Genomic DNA, 16557 nt, shown 5'->3' on the forward strand with positions numbered 1-16557 from the left:
GATACAAAACAATTAAATAAAACTTACTTTATATATCAACAATACAGTTCACGTGGTTTGAGTTGTTACGTAACGTTTTAACAAAGCTAATCTACAAATGGAAATCTCCTGCAGTACTCTGGGTCGGAACTTTGTAGGTATTCATTCAGCTTAGAGTAGTAATATCCACCATCCTCGTTGGAGTGAAGGTCATGGGCGAGTTCGTTCATTTCGGCACAACAAACTGCTTCGCTGAATGCACCCAAAAAGCTTAGGAAACGGTACGTGTTCTGCTTAATATTTAAAAGATGCACATCATGGAGTTCGTGTTGGCGCTTGTTCACTGTCACCTTCACGGCACCGGCGGGTTGTTGTACCATCAGCAGGGGTTCTGCTGGGCTCAGTTCTAAGTTTAAATTGGTCTCGCTAAAGCTTTTCATCACCATTGAAACCACCAGGAAACAAACGGCATTCATCGGGAAGGCTCGAAGCAAAGTAGATGTTAAGCCTCGAGACAGAAAAGACAAGCCTTCGGTGGCATAGCTCTTCCGTAAGCAGTCCATAATTCCGAGATATTGAGGTTTCCCACTCATGCCATCAGCTTGTAGTCTAGATTTAACTACATCAATGGGGAATGTAAACAGCCAAGAAATAGTGCCGGCTAATCCACCCGCCATCAGTATGCTAAACGGTGAAGGATCATCAACCGAACGAACCATCAGCTCGTACGATACAAAGTAGGATGAAAACCCAGGCATATCTCTGGCTGCAGTTATTCCCAAACCGCGAAACACTCCTCGTAATCCTTCGGTTTTGGCAATGCTTCTCAAGCAGTCCATTGGACCTTTGAATTTAAATGCGCCTTTCGGAAGATTATCCTGCAATTGCAGTCTTGTTTTAACCAGTTCCATCGGTGAGCAGACGAAGCTTTGCGTTAGACCAGCTGCATTGCCAGCCAGAAAATGAGAGTACAGTGAGTCCGGGTCGGACGTTCTTCTTTGTACGTTCCCATAGACGCCGAAAACTATTGCGTTGACAACTGCTACGCCAGCCATTGGGCTGGACATTCCTCGGTAAAGTCCGCGCACTGTTTCTCTGGCTATGATTTTGCGAAAACAATCTAACGTTCCCTTGTACAGTGGATTTCGGAAGTCCTGTGTCTGAAGATGAACTTTCACCGTGTCGAACGGATAACCGACCAGTACACCGGCGCATCCTATGGAAAAATTTAACAACACCATCAGTCACGCGTTATCAGCATGCACGTGTTCGGGTATGACAAATATGTTTGCCTTAGTGAGATGTTTTGTTATTTCGTAAACAAAATATAATGATAAAAGGCGGTGTGACGACATGGCAGGTTGACCAGAAGAAATATTTGTTTTTGCAGCTTTAAATCAATACAAAAATAGTTTTGAACCTCCTATGGTCACCCATGACACAGTTGTTTCACAATAATAATACAAACACAAATGAGACACATTGAACTTTTATAGAAAAATCCACAACAATTCCGCTACACTGATTATCATTTTAATGGGATGATGTATTGAATAAACAGAACAAAAAAAAATACCCCCCGGCGAGAGACGATTATCAAATCAATCCACAGCTCAAGGAGAACAATTCTACGATTGTTGATAGGTATGCCTTGCGCTGGCTTGGGTCACTATCGTTGCTAACGCCGTTTTTTCCGATAGCAAAGTGGTGATCTACTTCCGGCACCAAGGCGTCGGTACGCAATTTACGATTATAAAGAAAAATGATGCTTAACTGGACATTGGAAAATTTTTAATGATGACATGCTTTCATGCTGATGTGATACTGCAAATACACTCGAATGAGGGATTATGTGGTCTGTTTGCAGCGTGATAAGACAGCACAACCAATTGAAAAGAAAGCCAAATGTCTCCCCCGTTTACCTCCAAGACATCCCGCAGCGAAATCGAGTGCCATCACGGATGCTGTTGATCGTTTATTATTTCTAAGGAAGCCAAGAGGAAAGCAATAGAAATGGGGTTAAGTGTTGTGTTCTGTTAAAAATAGGCGGTTAAAAGTATTTGCCTTTAGTAGACGGCTCTGAATAAATTGATGGATTTTTAGATAGACTCTGATTGTTGATATTCTTTTTGATGGATCAGCCGAAGTTGGCGGTTGGCGATCTGCAAAGAAAAAAATAATGTTATTATTAAAAAAATAATATCCAAAAAGTATGTATTTTGTGATTTTCAACTGCATATTTTATATTGTGCCTTATCACTACTATTTCTGAAACGAACCAGTTAGTCTATATGTTAAAAAGTTTTTTTAATTGACTAAATAGTAATTAGGCCATTACAAATATTTTATAAAGTTTTTGTCCTTCCGGTGTTCGGCCACTGAAGGGGGGGGGGGGCGAAAAAAAAACAAAGTGAATTTTTTAATCGAGCAAAAAAACATGGGTTGTAAGCATTTTTATTTAAAGTTTAAACGTGTAAACCGAATCTATTCTTGCTTATAATACATACGCTTTTGTTTTTTATGCAAAAGTCTACGAAAAAAGACAAAAATAAGGAAAAAAATTTGGACGATTTTCGGAAATTCCATTGTTCGAATTTTCATTTCTTTTTCGTGCTAAAAGCATTAACTCAACTTGCACACTCATTTTTCGAGTTTTTCAGACTGTAGAGCCCACAAACAATTGATTCTATAAAATAAATTTGACTCATATCCTACCAATTATTTTTTTGCAGAACAACAGAAGCTGAACAGCAAGACCGGGAACAAGGTGGTTTGTTCCGCGCCTTAGACCGGGAGATCGGATCAACCGGCCAAACAGTGAACAAGTACCGGGGCCAAAACCGGACATTTTTATGCGGAAGCACTAGACTAGGCCGATCGTGACTGAGCAGCAGGCAATCACCTACAAGGAGCGGCTGAAGCTGCTCGTGAAAACATCTTTCCCGCGAAGCATGACGTCGTGTTCACAATGGATCATTAGAACTACTTTTCGCTGGACGGTAGCTTCCACACCAAGTTCCGGAGGAGTTCCGGAGTTCCGGAGGTTGTATTTCACATCGTATAAGAACATATATGTACCAAAGTGGAGGCAATATACGTGCGAAAATTTTTACAATTATCTTGCATTTTATACAGCGGCTTTTATAACACGCAACCTAATACTGCTGAATATATAATTCAGATATAACTTAATATTGCAATCATCTGTACTCCTTTATAATTTACAGTCATGAGTTGTATATGAGGACACGCACGACTGCAAAGCCATTTATTGGTCACTTTGTTTTAGCGTACTCTAATCATTATGCAATTCCAATGTAAAATTGACACGCATACAATTTAATGTGAACTTTCTATTACGATCTTGTGTTATCGGGGATCGTACATCAACATCACACGCATACATTCTTTCAGGTTGCGATCACTAACACTTATAAGCAGTAGTAACTCCCTTGAGATAAGAGATGGCGTTAGTAGTATCAACCTTTGCTGTGTATATGCGAGCCTTCAACTATGCCTAGCCATGAGTTCTGGAGTCTTTGCTCTTATCCAGTAACTTCTATCCCTACCTCCACGTGGTGTCAGCCGGGATACGAGCAAACTTATTGGAGTTTGGGTAACCGCGGTGGAGTCCAAGGTCGTGTGCTGGCAAGGAAGGGGAACTCTTGCAAGACAGGGGGTTGCTATCGCAGGCCTAGCAATCCGCCACCATGAAAAATCGATCCGCAATGAACGGACAACAAGAAAATATTGACTGTAACAAGCGGAAGAGACCCATGCGACGAAAATACATTGGAAACCCAGTACGTGAAACTGCCGATCTCGAGTGCTGTTCGACATATTGAACAGCCGCAACTTCAAGAGGTGTGCTGGAAGGGCACAACGGTACGTACGTTTATAGATGGAAATACCATCTACCGGAGCTGCGGCAACGCACACGCGGTAGGTACAGCATTTATAGTGACTGATGGTAGTAGAAGTACCGATGACGACAAGAAAGAAAAAGCCTTGGGTTTAAACGTCCTTTCTAAGACTTGACCCTTCTTTATCGACAGGCTTCACAGCCGGCTATTAGAGTGCAGAACAGTTACAGGACTAGTGCAACAATGCTGCTGACTCTATCTACTGTGTTACCTGACTCATAACGCACCCCTATTTCCGAAATTCTAAAATCTCTCATGCTTTTATTTTTGGAGTAAACATGTAATTTCTTGTGTTATATAATTGATATTTATGGTCAATTAAACGAAAAACCACAAATTGTGAGTCCCTCCCCCGTATATAACGTATATTCGTTTTGAGTCAGGTAACACAGTAGCAGCACCGTCTAGGCGAGATTCAAACATACGACGACTGGCTTGCTAGACCAGCATCGTGCCTCGAAACGAACTAAGCGGTTAAGGACAAAGAGGAATTCTAGGTATAGTTGGAGAGTGACTATGACCGCTGCTCAAAACATGGTATCAAGAAAATCATCGGAGATTGTTGAAATCTCCGGTTATGTTGCCATTGGCGCGTTACATGGCGCGTTGATTTTACCAACCTATCATACCACATGCATGAAAAATTTAATGTGCATATGCTTCAATTTCTGAAGAAATACAAACCGGTGATCGGAGGGTTTAACGCACACCCGATGATCAACAAATGGGCCTAAGACTTCCTGGAAATCACTCAATTAGACTGAGTTACAAATTGCCCAAATTTTAACCGACTTCGGTGCTTCTCAGGCATCATTGACGTCAGATCCTATTGAAGCGCTAGTGTTGACTCGGACCACTACCTAGTGATGGTTTAGAGGCGCCCCAAACTCTACGTGGGGTAAAACTTAAGGTACCGATGCAAGCTTCGGTTAAATCTCGCGCAGCAACTTGCAGCACATTCCTGTAAGACGGGCGTAACAATACAATATGGCGTACCAAGGCAAAATTGATCTTATTGTGGTTACTTGTCAAACCGCAATAAATCTGTTAATTTATAGTGCTAATAATATTATACCACCCTGACCGAATAGATTTATTGCTGCTATTTGGATGAATATTGGAGTTCAACATCGAAAACAGTTTTTTTACGGGAGGTTATATTACCATTTGCGCGTTACATGGCGCGTTGATTTTACCAACCTATCTTACCATATGCATGATAAAATTTAATGTGCATATGCTGCACAACTATGGAAACTGCTGAAAAGCAGTTTTGTAGCGGTCTTCAGAAAATTTTAGTGGAGTGCATAGTTGTATTAGCGGTTTTATGAAATTAATCACTAAAATCTCTAGAGGAACGTAATAAAACTTAAATTACTGCTTGGGGATGGATGAGGAGTACTAGTCAGAACGAGGAAAGACACAGACAGAAGATGTAGCGAATCTTTCGTGGAAAAAGCGCTACCTGAAAGAACAGGAGTATGCAGAGTTAGATCAGCTGTATCGTTCTCAGGAATCGCGGTGAGAGTTCTACCAGAAACTGAATGCATCCGGCAAAGGATTTGTGCCTGGACTCGGAATTTGTCGACATAAAAATGGCAGTATCTTGACGGACGATCGTTTAGTGACCGAAGGGTCGATAAACATCTGCATGGAGTCTCAAACATCTGAATCAGAGCGGAGCCCACCCAGTAAACCATTTGGTTTGTATATCTCGATTGCAACTGAGATATACGAAATCATATCTGAACGAAAAAGTTATATTTCACGCCATATAAGAACATATATGTACCAAAGTGGAGGCGATATACGTGCGAAAACTTTGACAATTAGTTGTAATTCTATTTTGCGTAGTTTTTATAACACGCAACTAAATACTCCTGAATATATGATTAAGATATGATCAAATATTGCAATCGTCTATACTGCTTTATAATTCACAGTCATCAATTGTATACGAAGGCACGCACGACTGCAAAACAACTTATTGTTCACTTCGATTTGACATACTCTAATCATTATACAATTCCAATGTGAAATTGACATGAAAACGATTTAATGTGAACTTTCTATTACGATTTTGTGTTATCTGGGCAAAATAGGTCTGGAAAAATTGGGCACTTTCTTGTCTGTATCGGTTATAACTGTTTGATATAACTTGGAATACTGAACAGCTACCGGAGGAGTAGAACGATAGGGTTATCTACAAAACCCCGATCTACAAAATCTCGATCTTCAAAACGGAAACTAACTGTGAGAACTATTTGTGCTCTGAACTAACGCTGCTCTGAACTAACTCTGCTCTTCCAAATTATTTTCCACTGACTACCACTAATTGTGAACAGATTTGTGGAAATTTACCAAGTCGGCATCGTTAAAGGACGGTCAACGACGGATTAAATATTTACGCGGCGGCAGATCCTTCAAAGAAACCATGAATACAGAGTTCCTACGTAACGTTTGTTAGTTAACTTCAAAGCTGCATATGATTCCATCGACCGAAAAGAGCTATTGAAAATCATGAACTAGAACGTCTTCCCCAAAAAGCGTAACAAACTAATTAAACAGACGCTGGATTGTACACAGCGCAGTTATTTTACATCTCACAGATAGATTCGTCAAGGAGATGATCTTTCATGCATGCGAGATTTGAAGACATATTATCAGCGGAAGTCTTACTAGACGGATACGATGGGCATGGCATATTGCAAGAATGCCGGACAATTATGCTGCGAAAGTGCTGTTTGCTTCATTTGCGGTAGGAATCCGACAACCAGGAACGCAATGAGTAAAATGGTTAGGCCACGTGGAGTCGGATTATTGATTTTTTTTCATACATTGTAGTGTTGCTAAATAATCAGGAAACGTGGGAAACAAATAGAATGCGTAAAAACAACCATTCACGGTGATTTACAAAATTTCCAGACAGTTCTTGCGTACGTTTTGAAGTACATCGTTCTGAATGACCTCATCGATTGCAGCGAAGAACCGGCGTAATTTGGTTTAGCAAGTGCGAAGTAAATTGTTATCAATGGGAAAAATCCTCAACGTTGACGTCAAACCGTCTATGGAATAAGAATATTACAAGATTCTCCTAATGATGGTCAGTTGAGGCATATGGTAGCATGATGTTCTGTGCATGTTCGAAAATTGTGTACAGTACATGTCAATATTGGTTTATTTAGGGCTGGAAACATCCCATTCGGAATTCAACACAGATTGGCAACAAATGCTTTCAGCGGATTCAGCTGAACGGCGATGAACTTTTCACCTTTGGTGCGATAAGCGGTATAATATGCGATGTAAATTTCCCCTTTGTCCTTCCTGAGCATGAATTCGCCAATGAGCAGTGAATGTCAGTTATTACAGCTTCATTTGGTGATGTAAAGTAATGTAGTTGAAAGTCTCAAACCGTCTAGAAAACATGGTCAACGCGCAGTTTGAGCTAGTAATAAAATAAATAAATAAATTAATGACCCAAAAAGTCAGTATAGCCACCTAATAAGGGGCAAAGTAGAATTGTTCTCGAACACATTACGGTAGGTGTCTTACATAAATTAATCCAGTATTTGAACTGATATTCCATGGACAGGTGAACTGAATTGTAAAGAAAGCTAACCCCTAATCAACAACATGATCGTGGAAGTAAACATGTTGAGGCGTCAGTTGAATTTATTTGATTTTCATTCAACCGTCGACTAAGCTGAATGACAGCAATTCTGATGTAACTGCCCTTGATAATAATCACTAATTGTACTTACAACTTAACCGTAACTAATATAACACACACGCTAGGTTACATTCATACGTAATATTATCCGACCTGCCAAAATACTTCGAAGGATGTTTTTAATTTACCTCTTACGGGCGTTTTATCCGCCGCACTTGCAAGTTATGTTTCTACAATGGTCATGAGCTGTCTATAGGCGGCTTGGGTTTGTACGCAATATTCTTTAATGTCATTTCGGTGATTGCAAAATCCTCTGCCCGTCTGGCTCTGCTCACCTTGCAGGTCTACGTTAACAGATTGAACACTTTAAGAAGAACACGACTGACACGGATTGCACTGGTTAGTTCCTTGGCTTCGCAGGCAACTACTACGTCGTAGTTTCCGTCAAGATCGTACTACTGCTGCGGCACTGGTACGCACCGATAACCTCTGGTTCATGGATGCCTAGTACGGCGGAAAACGGCAGCGGATTAAATCACAAACGTTGATGTCGAGTGTCGCGCTAATCCCCGGGGGCTGCCCGATGTAATTCTCAAAGTTCGTTATATTAATTGACCGCGCGATACGAAGGAATCTTTCAGACTGTGATCGAATTCCGGCAGCGTCTCCGTACTAGTTCGAGATCAACGGGAAAGGAAAGCGCCTTTGATTTCTGCAAGCCTCGGGATTGGTTGAGCTCACTATAAACAGTGTAGGTACAATCAATCACTGCACGTTCAGAAAAGTGGAAAATAAAACGAACATATAGTCGGAATTGATAAGACCGAACGCGATCGGACAGCCAGAGTCCAGCCCGTTCCGGTCATAATCATCATAGGATTCGATAGAACGAGCAGGACGAGTATGTTTGTAAGGTTATCGCCGAACGGCATCATCATCACTGCGCAGCCCACTTATTGTCAGTTGCTGTCGGGCTTCAGAATCGCTTACCGCAGTTAAACTATTTTCGCACTGTCACTATTGAACTTTGATCCTAGAAGTTCGAAGAAATTATTCCACAGGGTATCCTTCTGTAATGAATCAATTTCAACCATCACTGCGACAAGCCCCTACAATGTAATCTTCCCTTTCAATGGAAAATCATTTCTTCTCGATTTGAAGCGTGAAAGTCACAAACAATACTTACTGGTCGAATTCGTTTGGGTTTCATATTCACGTGCTTTGACGTCAACCGGTAATCGCACGAGTCGCATGACGAGAGCACGTGATGAGCATTCGTGTCTTTCGCTTCCAAATTGGGGTGAAAGTTTACCGATAAGCCAGCCCTTTTCGACAATAGTTAGTTACATGCTTTATGTTATTACTATTTAAAACTAATCGGAGTGTACTGAAATCTAAGGAACGGTATTTCACAACATCATCGCTAGCGAAACATTCAGAGATTATCAGAAAATGTTCCGTTGAAATCCGGTTTATATTATTCGCTGTTGGTTTTTAATATTCAATCTGTTTTTTGTTATTGTTATTCAAACACAAGCCATGAAAAAAAAAACATATAGAAGGAGTTGAACGAACCATTTTATAACACAAAGTTTCTCTTTGCGAACCTCAAAGTTTGAAGGATTTAGAATTAGGTTTTAAAAAATCATATCGAGATGATCCAGAATTGAAAATCAAAAAAATTCTTTGTCATGATTTTATTTTAATTTTTTAGGAGTCATAAAGAGAAACTAAAAAGTAATTAAAGAGAAACTGCGTGTGCGATTCACAATGCACAGTTTGTATGATAACAAATTGTATCCAATAAAATATCCTAAATGTTTCATATACTTATTACGTAAAAAATCTAAGCTTTTCATGAAAAACGTAAAAAAATGACATTTTTCGGTCTTCTACCCATTTGAACACAAAAATATAATATTCGCAATGTTTTCGCAAATGTAGAAAATTTCAAGTATTATTCGAATGCTTATTCAAATATCATTATAGAAATCATATCAGTTGTTTAAAAGTCATAGATCATACGTTATAACCATAACGTTATAAGGGACGAGGGAGGGAATCTAATTACAAACGAGCGCGAGGTGGTCGACAGGTGGAAGCAGTTCTTCGATGAACACCTCATTGGCGAAGTCGCAGAAGGAGGCGGAACGGAAATTAACCTAGGAGAGCCCATGGAAGATACTAATGTCCTAGCACCTGATCTCCAAGAAGTCAAAGGAGAAATCGGGCTGCTGAAGACCAATAAAGCCGTTGGGAAGGACCGCCTACCGGCAGAGCATTATAACACATGGCGGAGAAACGCTATCAAAGGCTCTACACTGGGTTATTTCGAGGATTTGGGAGGAGGAAATGCCACCGGAGGAATGGATGGAAGTAGTTGTCGTGGTATTACGCTGGTACACGCCGCCTACAAGGTACTCTCCCAGATCCTGTTACGCCGGCTGTCACCGATAGCACAAGGTTTCGTAGGGAATTATCAGGCGGGTTTCATGGGGGCTCGCGCAACTACGCAACTAGATCTTGCAGAAATGTCGGGAGTACAACGTGCCCACGCATCACATCTTTATTGATTTCAAAGCAGCATACGATACAGTCGATTGAGACAAACTATGGCAGATAATGCACGAATACGGTTTTCCGGACAAACTGACGCGACTGATCAAAGCTACATTGGATCGAGTGATGTGTTTCGTAAGCATCTTGTCGTGGATTCATATTTATTCATATGGATGTTCATATTTGAGCGACAGAGTCTTGCAAGTTAAACTAGAATCAGCCGTTTCGTGTGTGTTCACCAATAATTCTGGTGTCCCCCAAGGAAGCAACATGGGACCTTTGCTCTTCATTCTATTTTTCAACGACGTGACTACACTGCTTGAAGCCGGATGCGCACTATTTACGCTGACGACCTTAAATTGTTTCTTCCCGTGCGTTCCATCGACGATTGTCTCCGGCTGCAAGAATTACTAGACGTCTTCGTGAACTGGTGCAAGTTGAACTACCTGATTGTAAGCACAGGAAAATGTGAGGTAATCACATTTCACCGCATCCAGAGCCCAATTATCTTCGATTATAACATAGACGGGAGTACTCTCCGGAGGGTGGATCACGTTAGCGACATCGGCATCGTACTCGACTCCAAACTTCCCAAGGAACAATTTTTGCTTATTAAACGTTTAACCGACAGCTTTTATTCAGCACATGCTGTATAGCTGCTTTTCAAGTATGTCTAAACACCTCTGTTCAATGGTTATACAGTTGGTTTTGGAGAATTTAAGCAGCACAGTGCTGAATATGGGCGTGGAAGATGCGTTTGTATGACTGTTAAGCAACGTATAGTAAAATGTTTATTCAGTACGTATAGATATGTTTATTAAACTTCTGCTGATGACACTGAAGCTACGTTTATTCCACAGCAGTTCAACTTTTAGACAAGCAAAAAGAAAAAAATATGCAGGAAGTATTTTTTTTTATTTTGTGGGTTTCGCTATTTTCATGGCCATTTTTGTATGCATATATTATAATTTAATAAGAGACTTTAGTAGAAAATCATTGGTTGACTCTAAATTGATCAAGCCTGCCATATACTTTTTTTATTCACCCGGGTTCGAACTTACATCCTATCGGTCGGAAGCCGTCAACGAACACATCTGAGATAATCTGACATATGACAGGCGCCGAGTTTTCAGCCGATGTAGATTTACCAGCTTAAGTTTGTCAAGTGTGGAACAAAAATTGGCTAAAATACATTTAAGCGCTGAAGAGTAGTTTCTTAAATCATGTTTGGCATCTGCTGTACAAGATTACTTTAGAAGTATTTATTCCGCACATTTAATAAACTATTTGTACTAACATAAAGCATTTCGCTTGTACCACCAGCAACATAACACAGTCGCAACGCAGAGGACTTTTTTTTTTTGAATATTGACGACGGTGAGCGGTGCTACTGAATAAAATTAAATGGAAACCAGAAATCCAGAGTGTTCGGTTAGCGATTGTTCATTTAGCAGTGATGTGACTAGCAGCAGCAGTGATTAGTTAGCAGCAGGAGTGATTCGTGTTAGTACCGCAGAGGAGGAGTACTTTTGTCACCCCGTCATTAGTTTACGCAGATAGTCCTGAGCTTCCAGAAAACAAAAAAGAGCAGCGGATGGCACGAGAAGCAGTGGTGTTTTCGCGCACCGGCAGCGGGTGCAGTGGTGGTATCGCCACTATGCCACCCGATCATAACAATTCTGGCGGCTTTAGCCCGACGGAATTCATCTCGCTGAGTAAATCCATTGTGAGTAACTCGCAAAGCGTCAAGCAGCCGGCTGCTTTTGGATATAAGTTTGTTAAAGTTAAATTTCGGTACGACGAGGGACAACAACACACCGAGGGAAAAGATACACACCGTACAGGCAACACTTAAAAGGATTTCCACGACCAGCAAAGATTTGCGGCGGCTAAAAGTGGTTATGCAAATGTTTTCTATTCTTAATGTACCAAAAAAAATAAAAATAAAGTGTACCTAACATAAATTTAAAGCATAAATTATAAAGTGTAAAGTATAAAGTGTAATTCAAGTTATTGGTGTTATTGGCTGCCATCAAGCACCTTTTATTCCACACCTGCTCTTGGTGGTGCTACTGATACGTTTGTACGACGATTAATCGATACATATTCCACAATTCCTCTTAGCAATGCAGCTGATGCATTTGGGCAACTTTCATTCCACTCTTATTCCACACTCGCTCTCAGCAATGCTGCTGATAAGTTTGCGCAACGCTCTTTCCACACTTATTCCACTTTTATTCCACACCTTCTCGCAGTAATGCTGCGCAACATTTATTCCACTGTTATTCCACACTTGCTTTCAGCAATGCTGCAAATTCGTTTGTACAACATTTATTCCACTGTTATTCCACTTTTATTCTGCACTTGCTCTCAGCAATGCTGCTGATACATTTGCGCAACGCTCATTCCACACTTATTCCACTATTATTCCACATTTGATCTCCGTAATGCTGCTGTTACGTTTGCGCAATGCTCATTCCACTCTTAATCCACTTTTACTCCACAATTGGCCTTGACTGACACGTTTGCACAACGTCTGTTCGACATGCATTTTCATGGTAGCTTTTAAGCGACCATTATTCCACATCTGCTCTTAGCCGTACTGCCGATACGTTTGCATAACGTTTATTCGACTCTTATTCCGCATTTATATAACAACGTATAGATGTTGATTAGAAGCTAGAAAAAATATAGGTTATGACGTTTAAACAACAGACAATTCAGTAAATTCGCTTATTCAGCACCGAATGCTATCAAACAACTCTTATTCCACACCTGCTTGTTTAGGTGCTGCCGTTTTGTTCCTTGGGTTACGTTTAACCTTCACTATTCTGCTATTATTTCGAAAGCATCTCGACAGCTTGGGTTTATTGCCAAAATTGGGAGAGATTTCAAGGATCCTCATTACCTAAAATCGTTATACTGTGCGTTAGTCCGTCCTGTGCTTGAACATGCAAGTATGATCTGGCAGCCCTATCAGCTCACCTGGACTTTAAGAATCGAGCGCATTCAAAGAAGATTCATTCGTATGGCCCTAAGGGATTTGCCTTGGAGAGATCCTGATAATCTTCCGCCGTATCAAGAACGATGTCGCCTGCTGGACTTAGACACATTGGAACGGCGCCGCAAAGTTCAACAGGCAACGCTGGTGGCAAAAATACTTAACCATGACATTGATTCACCGACCTTACTGACAAAACTAAACTTTCGTGCATCGCAAAGACATTTACGCACCACGGCGCTATTGCATACCGAGTTTCATTGAACCACGTTTGGGTACCATGAACCAATGGCTACATGTATCCGGACATTCACGCAGGCTGAAGGACTGTTCGAGTTTGGTAAATCTACCGGAAAATTTGTGCAAAAATTGAAGAAAACTGACTGGATATAATATTAATTTGTTGACTTGTGTTATATGTTTCATTAAGACTTAGTCAGATGAATATAATTTATAATAAATAAATAAATAAATAAATCTCTGGGACACTCTCGAGTCCCTTCGAGACGCGGCGAGGATTGAGACAAGGTGACGGTTTATTCTGCATGCTGTTCAACATCGCTCTTGAGCGGGTGATCCGACGAGCGGGCATCGAAACGAGAGGCACGATTTTTACCAAGAGTAGCCAACTTCTAGGCTTTGCAGATGACTTTGATATCATTGCCAGGAACTTTGCGACGGCGGAGGCAATCTACGCCAGACTGAAAACGGAGTCTAGGAGAATTGGGCTAAAACTAAATACATAAAAGGAAGAGGCTCAAAGGAAACAAACGCGCGCCTCCCACGGACGGTAACCGTTGACGGCAACGAAGTAGAAGTGTTAGAGGAGTTCGTGTATTTGGGATCGCTGGTGACCGCGGACAACAACACTAGTTAGGAGATCCAGCGGCGCATCCAAGCGGGAAATCGGGCCTACTTTGCCCTTCGTAAAACGCTACGATCGGGAAGCATACGCCGCCGCACGAAGCTAACAATGTATAAAACCATTATTAGACCTCTAGTTCTTTATGGACTTGAAGCCGAGACGCTGCTTACGGAGGACATGCGCACCCTTGCCGTGTTTGAGCGGAAAGTGCTGCGGACGATATTTGGCGGAGTACAAACTGAAAGCGAAGAGTGGCGGAGGCGTATGAATCACGAGCTACAGGCACTGCTTGGGGAGACTCCCATCGTACATCTAGCGAAAGTTAGCAGGCTACGGTGGGCCGGACACGTCGTAAGGAAGCCGGCCGACAGTACGACGAAAATAGTCCTCTTCAACAACCCCACCGGCACCAGGAATAGGGGGGCCCAATGTGCACGATGGCTCGACCAGGTCGAAAGCGATTTGCGACTTCTGAGACGACTAGGAAATTGGCGACGAGTAGCCCAAGACCGAGTTGAATGGAGACGAGTGCTTGAAACAGCACGAGCCACCCCGGCTCTATGCTGAAGAAGAAGAAGAAGAAGAAGAAGAAGAAGAAGAAGAATAACAACAATGCGTAGCGTGAGCTATTTCCATTTTATGAATGATGGAAATTAAAACGATTAGTCGACATTGTCTTCTTCGTTGCACAAAAAAACGTAGAAAATTTGGTTGGTAGGACTTCTTTAATGATAAAAAGCATTTAAATAGATAACAGCTCACTTTGATTGATCGCGTATGATAAACAACTAACTAAAATATTAGGGAATAACTAGTTTTGCATTGTGTGTCATAAAAAAGCTGATATTTTTAATAATTTGTGTTGGATAGGACCGGAATAGGCAATTACGACGATGTAGCAACATACCCTATTTAGATTTAGGCACAAAGGGAGTAGGGATTCAAAATTATCGCACAAAACTGAGCCGAGGTCCTATGGGGCCGTGCAATAATTACGTAAGGTCTTTTTCCTCATTTTTGAACCCCCCCTCCCCCCTATATAAGATTTTGTAAGATTTTGGCCAATCCCCCCTCCCCCCCTTAAAAATCTTAGTAAGATTTTTTGAAACATCAAAATTCAAGTTTTATTTAAAAAGTTAGACATTGAAAGAATATTGAAACAGCTAACAAATTTCAAACAAGTTCATAAAATCCAAAATTCAAACATATTCATAAAAAAACAAACAATATCAATTATCTGTTGTAAATCCCTTTATGGCTCACTCACGAACAGAGCGTTTTTCAGCATTGAGGTTGTCAATAAATGTTGGTGAATGCTCAGAAACTCACTAGCGTTCACTTAATTCGCATTGATCCAATCTAAATCGTCTGAACACGTGTCCTCGTCAAGTAGTGAACTTCTTTGCTTCTTCTAGATGACACGCGACATGGTCTTATGTTGGAATTGACACTGCGTTGCGTCTAATATATAGATCTGTAATGCCCATCCGCGATTTCCTTTGAAGCAAAATACTGACCCCACTCTTGTCAGATGCGGCAGGCAAGATCTTTGGGAACAGAAGAACAATACATCCCAAGAAATATTTTTGTTGTATAGTAGCTTATCAAGCACTTGTTCCATTGGTGCAGCTATACATTAGTTGAGTAAGCTACTTTTAAACAAAATCATGATATCATAAGGGATTGCGACTGCCTTGCGGGATTGGGATAGGCAATTGCAAAGACAAATGTTGGAATAATTGCATAAACCGATGACAGAGGCTCTGGAACAAGTAGGCCAACTGCTGTTTCCTTGAGTGGGCAAGACTAAAGTACTCAGCAGGTTGCTACGCATTTCCTTGCAGCATGAAAGATTTCGATACTTCACAACTTAACTCATCAATTTAAAAAAAATTGTAACAAATAACATGAGCTGCTATTAAAAATGTGACTTTTTCATAATTTTTTCGTGTGTGAAAATCTTACCTAAGAAATTATTAAACCCCCCTCCCCCCCAAATAAGATTTTGTAAGATTTCGCGGAACCCCCCCTCCCCCCATTATGCCTTACGTAATTAGTGCACGGCCCCTATGAAGTTTTTTAGCACCGGCATAAAGGGTGTCCGGAATCAATTTTTATCACAAGAAAAGATTCGACAAAATTTACCCATTCAACCGATCATCCTCAAACTTTCAGTGAATAAAATCAACCTTCAATCAATTGTTTAACCTTTCCGTTTGTTTTATTCATATTCATTAACATGTCCAAATGCACGAACCTTGCTCTTACTACTACTCATCATCCTTTTCGCTCATACAATCATCATTATCCATCAGGTAAGCCAGCAGGATACCGTTTCCATAAAAAGGTTGTACATAATATGAGTCTACGATAAACTCCCCACGTTCAATTTCCCGGTAGTTGCATTTTTAACACGAATGTGGTGTTTTGTTTGGGAAAAATATTTTTTGGTATTAGTGAAAAATGAAAGTATTCGCGCATGCGCTTCCGAAATGTTGGGAAATTTTCCTCATCTTGCTATAAAATGCTTATTTTCACATCTGTGTAGTGCGTAAAACCG

At 40.8% G+C, this 16557-nt stretch overlaps 1 protein-coding gene across 2 annotated transcripts; it reads right to left on the reverse strand.

Moving 5' to 3' along the window:
• Positions 1-12: 12 nt before the first annotated feature.
• LOC128744602 (mitochondrial basic amino acids transporter) lies at positions 13-8218 on the reverse strand. Of its 2 annotated transcripts, none has more exons than XM_053841734.1 (4): positions 7908-8218; positions 2044-2141; positions 1902-1963; positions 13-1195 (listed from the first exon to the last, which is right to left on the reverse strand). In XM_053841734.1, the coding sequence occupies exons 3-4, from the start codon at positions 1933-1935 to the stop codon at positions 87-89; spliced, it is 1143 nt and encodes a 380-aa protein (XP_053697709.1). In that variant the 5' UTR covers positions 1936-1963; positions 2044-2141; positions 7908-8218; the 3' UTR covers positions 13-86. The 2 variants fall into 2 exon arrangements, with proteins under 2 accessions (XP_053697709.1, XP_053697708.1); XM_053841733.1 differs by having other exon boundaries at positions 7761-8218.
• Between the last annotated feature and the right edge of the window lie 8339 nt (positions 8219-16557).

This window comes from Sabethes cyaneus, chromosome 3 (genome assembly GCF_943734655.1).
Source record: "Sabethes cyaneus chromosome 3, idSabCyanKW18_F2, whole genome shotgun sequence".
In the NCBI taxonomy this organism is placed as follows: Eukaryota; Metazoa; Arthropoda; class Insecta; order Diptera; family Culicidae; genus Sabethes; species Sabethes cyaneus.